The sequence below is a fragment of the Colletes latitarsis genome, chromosome 5 (genome assembly GCF_051014445.1).
Source record: "Colletes latitarsis isolate SP2378_abdomen chromosome 5, iyColLati1, whole genome shotgun sequence".
Taxonomy (NCBI): Eukaryota; Metazoa; Arthropoda; class Insecta; order Hymenoptera; family Colletidae; genus Colletes; species Colletes latitarsis.
Genome location: NC_135138.1, coordinates 38,280,390 through 38,294,919, shown reverse-complemented (window position 1 = coordinate 38,294,919; position 14,530 = coordinate 38,280,390). Strand labels below are relative to the sequence as shown.

General features: G+C 41.9%; 4 protein-coding genes across 8 annotated transcripts in view; all 4 read right to left on the bottom strand.

The window, feature by feature from the left end:
- Positions 1–186: 186 nt before the first annotated feature.
- On the bottom strand, positions 187–1,739 carry LOC143341623 (SPRY domain-containing protein 7). 2 transcript variants are annotated; one of them, XM_076764583.1, is made up of 4 exons: positions 1,492–1,739; positions 702–979; positions 541–643; positions 187–462 (listed from the first exon to the last, which is right to left on the bottom strand). In XM_076764583.1, exons 1-4 carry the CDS (start codon positions 1,508–1,510, stop codon positions 365–367), a joined length of 498 nt encoding a protein of 165 aa, XP_076620698.1. In that variant the 5' UTR covers positions 1,511–1,739; the 3' UTR covers positions 187–364. The 2 variants fall into 2 exon arrangements, with proteins under 2 accessions (XP_076620698.1, XP_076620696.1); XM_076764581.1 differs by having other exon boundaries at positions 1,240–1,733.
- A 177-nt stretch (positions 1,740–1,916) lies between these two features.
- Rpl35a (ribosomal protein L35A) lies at positions 1,917–3,106 on the bottom strand. Of its 2 annotated transcripts, none has more exons than XM_076764586.1 (4): positions 3,051–3,106; positions 2,343–2,596; positions 2,076–2,234; positions 1,917–1,987 (listed from the first exon to the last, which is right to left on the bottom strand). In XM_076764586.1, the coding sequence occupies exons 2-4, from the start codon at positions 2,592–2,594 to the stop codon at positions 1,964–1,966; spliced, it is 435 nt and encodes a 144-aa protein (XP_076620701.1). In that variant the 5' UTR covers positions 2,595–2,596; positions 3,051–3,106; the 3' UTR covers positions 1,917–1,963. The 2 variants fall into 2 exon arrangements, with proteins under 2 accessions (XP_076620701.1, XP_076620700.1); XM_076764585.1 differs by lacking the exon at positions 3,051–3,106 and adding an exon at positions 2,781–3,025.
- Positions 3,107–3,805: 699 nt separating this feature from the next.
- LOC143341611 (uncharacterized) lies at positions 3,806–12,383 on the bottom strand. Its single transcript, XM_076764561.1, has one exon. The coding sequence runs from the start codon at positions 12,381–12,383 to the stop codon at positions 9,540–9,542; it is 2,844 nt and encodes a 947-aa protein (XP_076620676.1). The 3' UTR covers positions 3,806–9,539.
- Positions 12,384–12,422: 39 nt separating this feature from the next.
- Positions 12,423–14,530, bottom strand: part of Ptp36e (protein tyrosine phosphatase 36E) — a 52,803-nt gene continuing 50,695 nt past the window's right edge. For all 3 annotated transcript variants that reach the window (XM_076764564.1, XM_076764565.1, XM_076764566.1), the window contains exons 10-14: positions 14,132–14,381; positions 13,535–13,611; positions 13,068–13,307; positions 12,637–12,981; positions 12,423–12,560 (exon numbers count right to left, since the gene is read on the bottom strand). In XM_076764564.1, the coding sequence (XP_076620679.1) occupies positions 12,480–12,560; positions 12,637–12,981; positions 13,068–13,307; positions 13,535–13,611; positions 14,132–14,381 (993 nt within the window). In that variant the 3' untranslated portion in view covers positions 12,423–12,479. The remainder of the gene's footprint in view (positions 12,561–12,636; positions 12,982–13,067; positions 13,308–13,534; positions 13,612–14,131; positions 14,382–14,530) is intronic.

Sequence of the window (14,530 nt, the reverse complement as noted above, 5' to 3'; positions counted from 1 at the left end):
GTTATTTGATTATTAAATAATTATACAAAGGAAAATATATAATTATTTTAAGATGTACCAAGTACAAATAAGAACTAATCCAGATCGGTCTACATATTTTAAATGTGTTTATAACAATTATTATAGCATAAATCTTGATTATCGCGAATACTGTTCTGAAATTATGGTTGGAAAAAAAAAATAAGATATAAATTAAAATGTTTATTTTGCATCTGCTAATTAAATATATTTATACATTGTTATTAAAAGAATTTCTTATCTTAAGACTTTATGTCTAAATTAGAATAGTTTTTGACTCTGTACTTTAATATTAGTTGAATAGTGGAGGGACATAATGAATCCATTTGCACATTAATCCATTTTGCTAGAGCAATGATTGCTCTAACATTATCTTTTCAAAACCAGTAGGTGGAGCATGAACAAAGTGAACCAAAATTAAATCTAGAATGGCCCCATCATCCACTATGAAAAAAAAAATTAATTTTATAATGCAATGAAACATTACTAATATAGAGATCTTTTCAACTTGTAGAAGATTACCATAGAGTACCGGGTACACGGTTCCTTTTATGCCCATTACTGGAGCATCCATTGATTTCCCATTTATATAGAAATTAAGTTCTACATGATCATAAGACACCCCCTAACGAAAAAAAGTCATTAGTTTGCAAATTCATAGTTTTGCACAACATTATACTTACTATAATATCTCCTTCTTGAATTACACTTTGAATTGTATGTAGTTCTTGTTGATTATGCCTTATTATACCATCAGAATTAAGAGCCCAACTTTCTGTATCGTTTCCCCCAATTGTGATATTCAGATCTGTGGATCTTGTAGCTAATCCAATAGCCCATATACCTCCTTGTTGTATTTTAACTTCAAAATAACTTTTACTTTGGACAAGAGGGGCATTTGTTAAGGCACCACCACAACCACACACTCTTAGACCATCTTTTACTATAACAACTTCATGACCTGCACCAATTTGACAATATTTTCCTTAAACGATGTTATATGTTTCGAAAACGTCGCATTCTTTAGTGATATTTTAAAAGGCATAAAAGCAAAAGTTTGATCGGGATCGTGATACATTACGAGTGACAACTCGACACATGTTCTAACTTTTTAAGGGACGTGGAAAAACAAATATTTTTATGCAAATTTAATGATTATAGATATTGTTAACAATTTAAAATACCGTTAAACGTTAGCCCAATCGTAAATGTTAAAATTACCCATGAAACATGTATCTAAAGCTATAGGATTAAGTTCTCTCTTCGGCGTTTGAGTTTCGGCAAAGCCAAGGCCGTCAAAACAATTTCTTAAACAGCAAAACATCATCTCCGTTCGATTTTCTCTACAGTTTATTTAAACTAGCAAACGCGGCATCGTGCCACTTCTAGGAGAAAAAGCGTTCAAGTTTTCGAATATTTACTTTTTATTGCACAAAACTTAGTCACTATGCGACTCCTAGATATGACACTAACTTGATGATGATGCGTGCATTCCAACGTGAATACAGGATTTCAAGTTTCATTGTATTGGTTCGCTATGCGTGTTTGATTCTGATAGAAAATGGCTCCTCTTTATACACAATCGATAATAAAAATTAATTTTTTGCAGTTATAATTTATTTTTCATCGACTTTAAGTAATCCAATGAAACTGACTTATCTAAATTTCAAACGTTAACGCAATAAAAAATGCAATATCTAATGCTTTAAAAGCCTCTAAGATTTAAGGTTATGTTATATCAATGTTTAAGGTTATGTTCAGAATGCAAGTAAATATGTAGGGATGAAATAAAAATCCCTACTATAACGAAGAACTGAGAAAAATTGTTAAATATACATTAGATCGTACAGATTACGGTATTCGATCGAGGGAGGGGGGGGGGGGATAAAAATACCAAATTTGGTTACAAAGTAGTATTTATTTACTTATTTTGTATAAGAAAAGTTTATACCCGACTGGGATACAGCATCTGTAAGAAAATGAGAAAATTGTCGAACTCGTACAATGTGCGAATATGTAAAAAATAACTGTAACAAATGCTTTATCAAAGAACTTACAATTCTGATACGGTGGCCCATAGCTTTAGCAGGTAAATTTCTTTTAAACTTAGCACGCACAGAACCACTAGTTCCATGGGGTCGTGTCACTTTACCCCAAATAGCTCTAACTTTTGTTTTTCTGCCTTTTTTACCGGGAACGGGTGTCTTATTTTTCGCCTATATAAAAACATAGTAATCAAGAAACACATAATCAGTAGCCTAATTTATATATCACTCGAATTTAAATAAATCGATTAATTGATAAAAAGAAGTGAACAAGATTACCTTATATACATAAACACACCGTTTTCCTATGTAAAAATCTGAATCACGTATGTTTTTTGCTCCATCAACTTTAAGCAAAGCTGTGTGTTCATGTTGATTTCGCAGTCCACGTTTGTAACCAGTGAAAATGGCTTTGGCGTAAAGACGTCCGTGTCTTTTAAACGGTCTTTTTTTTAAAGGTTTTGCCTGGTTCTTCTTCGACTTTTGACTCGTTTTCGTTTTAGTTTTTGGTTCTGTGGGTGTCTCTGCCATTTCTGAAAAAGTAAAGCTTAATAAAATAAGATTCGACGCAAGGCACTGTCGTAAAATTATTTAACCAATTTAAAATTTAACAGAACGCGTAGGTTATGTCAAAATAATGTTCCAATTATAATGAAAAACAAAACAAAGTTTCACTTTAACATTAAAACAGGTGTTTCTGAACACAGTATTTTTTACCAATTTACAAAGAAAATGCAATGTTAACGTATCGTCGGTTTATTACGAAATACACGTTTTTGTTGTTATACGGCTGCGAGTGCCTTGCGACATATAGCTTTCCGTAATCCACATAGATCAATGAAAAATATGCGAAATACGGCAATGAAAATATTCACGTGGTATCATAAGACAATAATCATCAATTTAAGTCTATTATTAATCTAGCAATTTAACTAATTTAACATATTTTAAGTAAGAAATACGGGACTCTAGCACTATCAGACATACCGGATGTGTATCACGAACTAAAAGAAACAGGAAATTTTAGCCCTCTCACGGTCGAGATAGTAAACTTTTCCGTGGCAACGTCAAACACGATGTTGTCGACAGAGATTAATTTCGTGGAAAATATGGGCGATAGGTGGAGCCAGATATTTGATACACAAATACAAAATTTAGATTCATTAGTAAACTTTTCGTTAACTTAAACTTGTGTTTTATTTGTGAATGCGATCGTAGATTAGCATTCATCGACGAATCTTTTTTAAATCTATAAAAACTAGTTTACGAACAAATCTAAAACGTTTATTCATTATTGGAAATACAGAAGATGTAGGTGAATTAATTTCTACGTCGACAAGAATCGGATATCGAATGAAATATAATTTCCTTTCCACCATAAAAGGGTTAGAATCGTCTTAATTATATCTGTTTAGATAGTCATCTGGATATATTTTTTATTTTGTTGTTCGAGGTGAATTATAGAATACGATAAATGTTAATCGATAGTCATTAATAATGCAATACAGTAAATTTATCTGTTTTCTTTAGGCGTTGAATGACATGGACAAATGCGAAGAATGTCGCAGCGGATGAAACGTCTGGCCATGAAGCAGATGAGACTGATACTGGTTTAGTTGAGAAAGGTAAATGGAACATGAAAATATGTATAAGCTTAATTTCATGTTAGTCGCAAGGAGACGTCGTAGGAAACTTGGTACAAACCATTTTTGAAGGTTTCGGGGATAAATGAATAATTTCGGTACAACATACGATCTATTTATTATTTACAACAACGTATCAATGTTACACAAAATGTACCACATCGTGTTTTATTTAAGTCACTTGTCACACAATTTACAAAACGTTGCTCATTCGCTCGCCTTAAGTTCAGCTCGTTAAATGGACAGCATTTAGAACTCGTTCTCAACAACATTCGCGGTTATTTCATACTTTTCGGGCGAAAGAGAATATGTATGGAAAATTGAAAATCACCAGAGCCTCGTTGTATCTTCTGATTTTAGGAATTTGATTGGTTTCGTATTTTTAAAAAGTTGATCCGTCGCTGAGAAAAGCTTTTTTTCCGTTGCTGAAATTTAAAACAGCTGGATTTAATTCGAACCGCCAAGTAAAATGTCTGGTAAAGTAAACGGGAATCGACGGTATCTTTCGACCGATCGGACAGTAAACCGGTTAAAATCCTCTTAAACCCGAAATACGCCACGGGAATACAAAAATTGTATAGTTAAGATTCTTTAATAGGGTTCATAAACTCTTCCGAATAAAACTCTAAAATATCGGCGCGTGACCGTAACGAGTGGACGTCAGGGGCTTCGTACTCGGCCACTAAAATCTCGCCAGCGAGAAAGAAACATAGTTTAAAACTCGAATACAAAGACCTTCTCCTCGCGAATCGGCGATCTACGATCTGATCCGCGTTTCAATAGTTTCGAACAATTATCGAGTGTTTTCCATCTACCTGACACAGTTTTCTGCAACAGTTACCTGGTCGTCTTGAACGTTTGTTTCGAGACGTTATAAGATTATCTTAGAATATGGAATGATCGTCGGAGAGATGGCGTTTAATTATCTGAACGGTTATGTCTCTCTATTGATTCAGATAATGGAAGTTTGCGATCGACGTTGTTCAGATATTAATGGGAACATGAATGTTCTGTCCCGGGGAAGGGGAGCTGGCATAATTCTCGCCTCCATCTAGGTACAGATCTTTCAAGTTCGAAATTAGAACTGTAGAAAAGCTCGATTTATTCGAACCGAGCATAACTCGGTTCTACCGAGATTTCCGGCAATTCCACCGTATATCCCTAGCGGGACGCTTGTTCTCGAACGTCGATTGGATCTTTTCAAACAACTATTTTAAATAAATTTCGTCCAGGTTTGTAAGTGGAACGCTTGCAAATGCACGATATTAATTCGGTAGATGCGAAGAACATTTTCTTTTATCATACGGATGACGAGCATGGACAGCCGAAAAGGTGGACGGATGGCTGCCGTGATAAGAGATGCTTTCGTTTGCTTGCTTTCTTTCTTTCTTTCTTTTTTTCTTTTTTTCTTTTTTTTGTTTTTTTTTTGTTTTTTTTTCTTTTTCTTTTGTAAGTTAAGAACGAGTCTGGACGATTTACCTTCGGATTAGAATGCGAACCCTGCCTCACCATATTTTTGATTGCACTCTACCGACCGAATACACTATATGCGTTGCACGCAGTTGACGAACAAAGGATCGCGAGTTGCGTTTTATTTCATCGAACGTTACTCGTTACTTTTTTGTTGACCGAGAACGAGGAACAATACGTAATAAACCGCGATACCGAGCATTTGGAAACATGTATAAGAAGCCGTATTGCTGTTAAAACGATAAATTGGATATCTTCTTTTCTATTCCTCGAAAGAAACGAACAGGAAAAAGGGCAAATACCGGCGATGAATAATCTTGCTCGTGATCCTTCGCGAATAAATTATTCCTTTCGCACATGCACGCGATAACAACAATTTGTGGTCGGTCAGTGTATGCGTTAAATTACACATAAATAATATCTATTTTTCTATATACGAATGTACGCGTTAAATTTGCACACGTAGTTTTCACCCGTGCAATGGACAAGTCGCATGTACGTGCAACACGCACACAAACATCTAGGCGTGGACACGATCAAACGTGCACGCATATATAGAGTGCTTTTAAAAATCTATAACGCCACGAATCGAGGCTGCAATTGAGCTCGAGATTACCGTTCTATCGTTACTGTGCGAAATTTCGTACCGTTTACTTATTAACTATTCGCATATACGCGCTATACAATGCAGATTTACCTAAACTTTACCGTGAATAGTCCGTACGCCATGATCGATCACTCTGTGCGTCGCTGTTGATTCTCAAGATGGGATAAACTAGAGAGAGAACAATTTCTTTAAACAGTTCCATAGATAAAAAATAGTATTTGACGCTGTAGCTGACATCGAGATAAAAAATTGCTTATCAAAGTATATTACTCGTTGAAAAAGAAAAAATAAAAGTGCAGCGGATAGTCTCTAGATCGTTTCTCTACGTTTAATTACACTATTCGCGTGCTCGATTCGGGACGTTATACACCCGCAGAAACCCTCGGTACAAATATATTTATATAGGGTGTCCAAAAAGTACGCTGTATAAATTCGACCTCATACTCTTTGGTCACGATGCACACCTTACAACGAATGTAACTCGATAACATACAATAAATCGTATCTTTATTTGGCACATTTCATCAACTATAGGATCCGTACAGCATACCCATTTAGGTACACACACGCTTGCGTACTTGTCATCGAGTATACGCGTATGTATGTATAAATATACATAATATAATATATATATATATACAGGGTGTTCGGTCATCCCTGGGAAAAATTTTAATAGAGGATTCTAGAGGCCAAAATAAGACGAAAATCAAGAATACCAATTTCTTGATGGAGGCTTCGTTAAAAAGTTATTAACAATTAAATTCAAACATTTCAATTCGTTCTGGAAAAATTATTTTCGGTTGCGGGGGTCAATTACAATCATTTTTGGTCATTACACATATCCCCGAAATCCTACGCAATTTCGAGAAAAAAATTCCTTACCGAAAATGTTATGTCTGACCATATCGTTGATATGTTCCCCTGAATTTCATGCGAATCTTTAAAACGTCATAACTCCTGAACGGATTGGACGATTTTAATGTTTAAAAAAGCAAACTACGCGTATTTTGATGGAGAATATGTACAAATATCCGAAAAGTTGGTCCTTGAACCCGTAAAGTTAGAAAAACCCCATAAAAATGGTCCAATTTTCAAACAGCCATAACTCCTACAATAGCGAATATATTTCAATGAAACTTTTCTTTGAAGTAGAGCTCATGGGGACCTACAAAAAAGTATTAGACAACTTTTCTGTAGGGCGTCAAACAAAATTACTAAAAATGAAAAAGGAATTTTTAAGAAAAATCGACAGGGGGTAGGTGCCTAAATTTTTCGACGAAAAGAAAATTTTTCAGATCGTTCTAAAAAAATTATTTCTAGGTTCTGGGGTCAATTACAATCATTTTTGGTCATTAGACATATCCCCGAAATCCTACCCACTTGCGAGAAAAAAATTCGAGAATGTGTGAAATTTTTCGGCGAAAAAAAAAAATTTCAAATCGTTCTAGAAAAATTATTTTCGGTTGCGGGGGTCGATTACAATCATTTTTGGTGAATACACATACCCCCGAAATCCTACCCACTTTCTAGAAAAAAATTCGGTACGGGCGGAACTTTAAACGTTAATAACTTTTTAACGAAATCTCTATCAACACATTAGTATTCTTGATTTTCATCTTATTTTGGCCTCTAGAATCCCCCATTAAATTTTTCCCAGTGGTGGCCGAATACCCTGTATTTTATATTACATATACCAACTCGCTTTAGTCTCTAATAGTCATAGAATACGTACAAATATTCCATCGGAGTAACGATAGCATATACTTTTTTTGTTACATATATATTTATCTACGGGGCATTCGACAGGTTTTCGTGGCAACATTTTTTACGATCGTTAAAAACGATCCGAAGAATGCGTTCCGAAGAATGCTTCGTCGAAAAGTTGTAACAATAATATGAAACGCGAACGAAACGGCGTACTGTTCGGAGATAGAAGTACCAGTCTGTGAGAATAATTGTTGTTTAGTCGCGGAAAATGCAGACTAAAAGAAACATTCGACGCGATAGGACTTACTTTCAGCACCGATTTCTTTCTACAACTTCTTAAGGAAGCATTTATATAATATTTTCGTTTAGAAAAGTTTACTCGAAAACCTGCCAGACATCCTGTATATCTACGTTTACCTTTACTTTCCGTATTATACTAACCATTAAGTGCGTTGTCAGTCCTACCTACCTCTAAAAAATTATAAGAGGAACACAACAATCTGTTATATTTAATATAGCTATATTAATACATCTATACAGTATATATGTATAGATATATTAATATATGTATATAGGATTTGTGTCGTTAAAACGTCACGCGCTTCGCCGAACAGGGAATAGGCTTGGCAAGCGTGGGAGTTGCACTCTCGTAAGCTTAAGTACATATATCTTTTACGATGATCTCTTTGATCCATTCCTCGATACGCCGGGCCGAGTACTCGTTAAATCAGAGAAACGTTCGAGGGTTTCGTTAGCTTCCCACGTAATTGGAAACTCGATTAGCGAGCAGAGTCGAGGAAATTTTATTTACGAACAACGAATAAACGAATTTTTCATTCGCAAACGAGCTTTCGCTCGCCTAGACGTTTCTTTAAGAGATCCGTCAATTAACTTGGAACGAAGACGTATAAATACGATCGAGTTTCGAATTATGTATTGGCAGCATTCGGGAACGTATGAAAGAGCCTTCCAAGACCGGATCGTCGTCGGTCGTATCGTCGAAAGCGCAACTCCGTGGACCCATTCAGAACATCCGGCCCGCAGTCGGAATTTTAATAATATCTTTGATAGGACATTTGTTTCGCTTTATCTCGTTTAAATAAATATATCCACGAACAAGGCACTGCTCGACAGAGAGGTCACGTCGTTGACGGATGTTCTCGTTCGGAAGAATTGTCAACGATCCGCGTGAACTTTAATAAACGGCCATCGAGCTTCATCGAGCCGTTTCCTATCGCGAAACGTCGCGTCGGTTAAAAAGTGGTCGGGATAACGTTTTAGAATATACCTGCGAGTAGAACGCGCGTAAAACGAAACATTTCGGCCTCTTCCTCGACGAGAATCTCGGAGAAGATACTCCAAAACCCTAAATCGGAAGGAGCGTCGCTCGCGTTACTCTTCAAGGGAACTGAAATTCTTATTCCGTGTCTATCTTATCGTTTTCCTTATTTTGGAATGCTCTAAAGAAGAAGGAATTTCTTGTTGCGTGTTCATTGTTCACGGATAGACGAAGTTGGTCGAGTAAAAATAGTTTCTATCGTGGAAATCTGTAACGACGATTCGTTCTCGTTTACCGATGTTCGTTCGAAGAAAGAATCGTGTACGAATGCCTATGTATTTCGTTGAAAATTAAAGCTTGGTAGTCCGTTTAATGCTCACGATTATCCCCAAGAGCAAACTATCATATTAATTGCCATGAATCATTCTATCGTCCTGATAGAAATTTTTGGTAAACTGGGGATCGCTTCTATTTTCTCTGGCTCGATTGGTAGAAAATAGAACTAAAATTGTAAATCGCTGATCGTAACGTTAGAGTATGCTAGCAGATTTCTGCGAAATGACCAAAAGTATTGTCTCGGGACGTTGAACCGTCGCAAGCTTCGAACGATCGCAGTGTGAGAAACTTTGAGAAAGCGTAATCGTTGCGACCAATCGCGACGAAGAAATTTGCCATCGGACTCACCTTTCACCTGGGATTTCTTTCAGGACGAGGAACAGACAAACGTCGTGTCACAGAGAGTGTTTCGCCCACGGGCAGGTCGACATGCGTTATAAAGGGAAGCACTTGGTCCGTTTCTGCGCAACGGCTGATCGGCAGTCGACCTTAGAACCTAGGGTGAAACTCTCCGGCTTGACGGTGTCCTCGACGGAAATCTTTCCGAGTCGCTTTTTCACTCGGAAAGGCGTTGATCTCGGGGATATGATCTCGTAAAGATCGCTCGTTCTTTCTTGAACGTGAACGCTACCCTTCGGGCTGCTCGGTTTCTGATCTATCGGAATGGTGATGTCAACTTCCGTGCAATGATTCCGATCCATCTTCTTCGAGGTTTCTTTCTCCAGGTCGTTGTCGCTCTTTTCCTCGTTGGTCTCCTCGTTGGTCTCCTCGGTGGGAGTGTTGAACACGTCCGACGAGTAGCTCTTCGAGTCGCAGATCAACGCAAAGTCCGCGTAGTCGACCATTTCCCCGGACTTGTCCAAATTCCTAGTAGAGGCTAACGAGATGGCCCTGGCCTCCGGCTTCTGCGGTTTATCCTCGTCCACGTAGTCCAACGACAGACACTTCTTCTCGAACAAAGCTGGCCCGGGAGCCTTCTTCTCTTCCGGTTCCTTGTTATCGTCCACTTGCTTCCCGTTCGACGAACCCTCCTCCGTCCTCTCCAACGAATTCAGTATCCTCGACGGACGTCGAATGCTGTTCTCCCTTTCGACGGAGAGACAGAATTCTTTGTCGGTCAACAAAATACGCTTCGGTTGGCGGGCGGGTTTCGTCTCGAGTTCGAGATCCTTCTCCCAGGACGGAGTCTTTAGCTGGCTCTTGACCTTCCTTAGCTCCGTGAGCAGGTCCATGGTCTCCTGGGAGGGCTCGTGAAAGATCCGTCGTTTCGGACGTCTAATGGACGCGTTCGAGTCCAACTCCTGGTCGCTAGGATGATCGACGCCCTGCTGCTTCTTGAGCACGGATCTTACGGTACCTCCGCGAGGTGGTACGGTTTCGCTCTTCTTCTCCGCGATCGACTCCACCGACGACTCGATTTCTTTGGTCGTGGTATCCTCCGGAACATCGTCGCGAGCACTGGTCCTCGGTCGGTCTTGCTGCCTGGCGATCACGCTCTGAACGCTGCCGCGCGTTCGTCTCTTGAAATCCGCGTACGTCTCCATCGGTATTTCGTGGTACTTGAATTTATCCTGCAGCTGCTTGAATGTTTCTTTGGTGTACTCTTGGGCCCCGCGATGGGCCAACGAGTCCACGGACGAGGCCTCTTTCGCGGCGGCGGAGGTGGCGGCGACCGACGACCGATCCTTCGTCAGAAGATTGTCCGATGAAATTCCGCGTCTCTCGAACTGCGCCTGCTTGCTCGATTTATCGTCCTCGTAGGCTTGCCTCCTGGTCTTGGTCGGAGAGCAAACGCTCTTCTCCAGAGTGTTGGGTTGCAAAGTGTCCGAACGGTCCGGCAGAACCGTACAGATCGGACGTTTCGTGGGCGAATTCGGGACACTGCATTCCGGAGAGCTCCGAAGAACTTTGCAACGAGTGGGCGTCCTCGGCATAGTGGTGCCTTTGGTCAGGCACCATTTCTTCTTGGGCGAGTTCCCCCAGCTGTTCGGTTCCTTGTCCGAGCCGAAGCTGGCGTTGGTGTAGATGATCTCCTCGCTGGTAGTGACGCGACACTTTAACAATTCGGCGCCGTTCGCGGGCCGTTGGTTCGTTTCCGGCTTGGTGGTCTCGTCGGCGATGGTCTCCAGGGGCAGAGAGCTCGGCCCCGAGTCCAGCACGTCGTCCAGAGACCCTCCCCGCAACGGGTCCCGGGTATCCTCGACCTGGACCGTCGACTCCAAGTCTTCCGTTTCGAACGAATACATCTTCAACAGATGACCCTTGCCGGAACGTCTCCTCTCGACGCCGAACGATCGAATCGTCGTCAGAGCCTTGTACTCTTCCGGTTTCTTCGGTTTCGAGGCCGCCTCGGCTTGCTCTGGCTTCACGGCGGACGTCGTCGTCGTCGTCGTCTCGCTTTTGCTCGCGTTCTTCTGCTTGTAACGCGGCGCGTCGAAGATAAACTTGTCCAGAGTCTTGGACGATCCGATCTTGTTGAGGAAGGGCCTCTCGACGGCCTTGCTAGGGCCGATTTTCTCCAAGTACGGCTTGCCTATTATCTTGGGCGCGAACTTTGCGAGGAACGGCTTGTCCTCCGTCTTCGATATGCCGATCTTCTTCAAGAACGGGCGTTTCTTCTCCTTGTCCTGCGATCGGGCGTTCTCGAAGGAACGATCGCTCAGCCGATCGTTGCTGTAATTGGAGGAGTTGTCGCTGCTCTTTGATCGTGCCCTCTTGTTTCTCGGATGCGGGGTCAAGGGGGTTCTCGGTGTTCGCGGAGTTAGGGACGGACTGACTTCCTGGTTGGGGCAGGTTTCGTCCAGCAGAGCGATGGCGTCTCTGAGATCCATGTAGGCCTTCCTGGGCACGGTGCCGACGTACGCCGGCCGCGGAAGCTCGTTCTCGATGCTGCTGTTCCTGGTGGAGACGGTGTCCGGTTTGGCGAGCGGTTCCGCCTCGGCGGCGTACAAATACGAGGGATACGAGCTCCGATCGCCCGTTGGCCCCGGCGAGGAGTCTATGGTCGGGTAATCCTCCAAGTACCAGGGTGTCACGCCGAGGTCTTCCGGCCTCGCCGCGGAACTGTACAGCGGGATCGGCACGTTCTTGACAGAACACGTCGACTGTTGGTCCAGTTGCGTGCCGCTCGACGACGTGGTCCCAGACACGCTCGCCGCCATCTCGTTCGGCGTGCTGGTCACCACCACCGCTCTACGGTACCTGGTGCAGGTGGCGAAATACGGCGGCGCCGGTCTAGCCGTCTCCACGATTACTCGACCTTGGGCGCACGGTACCATCGGTTCACCGTCCACCGGGGCTTCCTCCGGTGTCAGCGGCAGAGCCGCCCCCCGACCAAACTCGATAAACCACAGCTCGTCCCTCAACTCGCTTTCTCACTTCTTTTCGTTCATGTCTTTGTTGAGATAGTGTAGCACGTAGTGCAGCACCAGGTCGTAGCAGTATTTGTATTCCGTCTAACAACAAACGGAACGGAGCGACGCGTTAGAAAATTGCTACGAGAGGAGCAACCTGAACGAACAGAACACCTACCATGTTCTCGACGAGCTGGGGCCTGTGTCTCCGTACAGTCTTCACTGCTTGGAAAATGTCCACCTCGCCGTGCTGTATAACCTGCTCGATGCACGCGTTCGCGGCGCAATAAACGCCGCAACGACTCCTACCGTCCGGGGAAACAACGGCTACCGGACCGTAATCGGTTCGTTGTCTCCATCTCTCCACCATATTCATCAGCTCGACCAGACTGTTGGTGGACGTTGGAACTTTGTGGCCCATCGGCCAGCAAGTTAGCTGAAACAACTGAACGGTTTTCGGCGGAGCTTTCACGCCGGCCATCAGCTCGGTCAGCGACACGATCTTCTTATTTATCCTGAAGATCTACGAAAGAAATCCAACGAAAAAGATATCGCGAATAACGCGACGCGAACGAAAAAACAGAGGTCGACCGATTGCTCTTTGCTCACCCAAGTCTTGATGTTTGTATAGTGATTGTGACTAATGTGATCGATCGTAAACACTGGACCATATTTCTTCGAGTGCTTCCCCTCTGGCCAGAAACTCGGGAAATTCGTGGAGCCTGGCGGCGGCACACACAACACCACCACAGCCGCGCACTCGTAGTCGTAAACCAAGGACCAGAACTCACCGCACGTGTGTCGGAGAGGCCATTCCGTTACTATGTATTCCCTTGGCTTCGTGTAACCCTGTTCGAAATAGACTTTTACCATCGACACCCTTTCCCTTAACAGATCGTACAACGTAAATAGCGACGAAAGCATAGAAATCATTCGCTAGCAACGCGTGAAAGACTAAACGTTCAACGTTCAAGGTTTAACGATCCTAGACATAATTCGAGGAACGTCGTTAAACGATGGTTTATCGATACGATCTATACTTTGGTCGCCGTGTAAAGAATAAATAACAAACTTACGTCCACGAAGACAGCGTTTATATAGTCGGTGTAACTATTACCCTGGAAACTGGTGAGGTACGGTCGAAAGTTGTCGGCTGAATAAGAAAATATTAATTCGTTCCATTTCAGAATTTAGTAAATTCGATCCACGTAATAGTTAATTAACGACGAGCTTGTTATTATCTACGAACGTGGGACAAGGTTGACTACTTGTACGCTATCGGGTTAGCTTCCCGCTCGAGAGACAGTTTTTCCGTCGTGTCGTAAGGTGGGGGTGGTGACTTTGAGCGATCTATTGATTTTCTTCCGGTCTTTTGTTATTACATTCGTCCCGCGAGTAGACAGTGTCAAGATATTGGAAATTGTTTAGCGGTTAGAAGGTATCGTAAAGTGGAAAGACTTTGTTTATTCGTTCTGCGTTCGGAGTATTTATTGGGGGATGAAAACGGTGAAAGCATCGCGTATAAAATCGTTTAACGCGATGTAAACGTCGATGCAGAATACGGTCCTTTTCCTCTAGTGTCCGTACGCTCGCGAAATGTATTTTCCATAACGACATCGATGCCGGTTTTATGGAACGGTTTTGATAAGTGTTTCCCGTTGGCGAAAACTTACGTGGTACTACTAGAACGTCTCTGTTCTTCTCCCTATTGTCGGCCCTGTGTCCGCCGGCGCAATCTCCAATCGTAAAACGCGGCGTTTGCTTACAAATTTGCTGATATTCCCGCTGATACTCGTTCATCTTGGTTATTGGATTTTTTACACTCTTTTGCTTGAGACGCTGTGACAGCTCCGAAACCGGAAACCACGACGTGCCGCACACCACGAACTCCTCTAACGTGTCGTATACGAATTTGTACTGTTCCTGAATAAACAGAAAGCACTCGTGAAAATTGATTTTATCGTCGCGACGGGATTCTGAATATTTCCGACACTTTACGGTTATCGTATCGTGAATAATGCAAAATACGATCACGCGTCTATACATTTTTCCTAATGTTATACATATTTCGA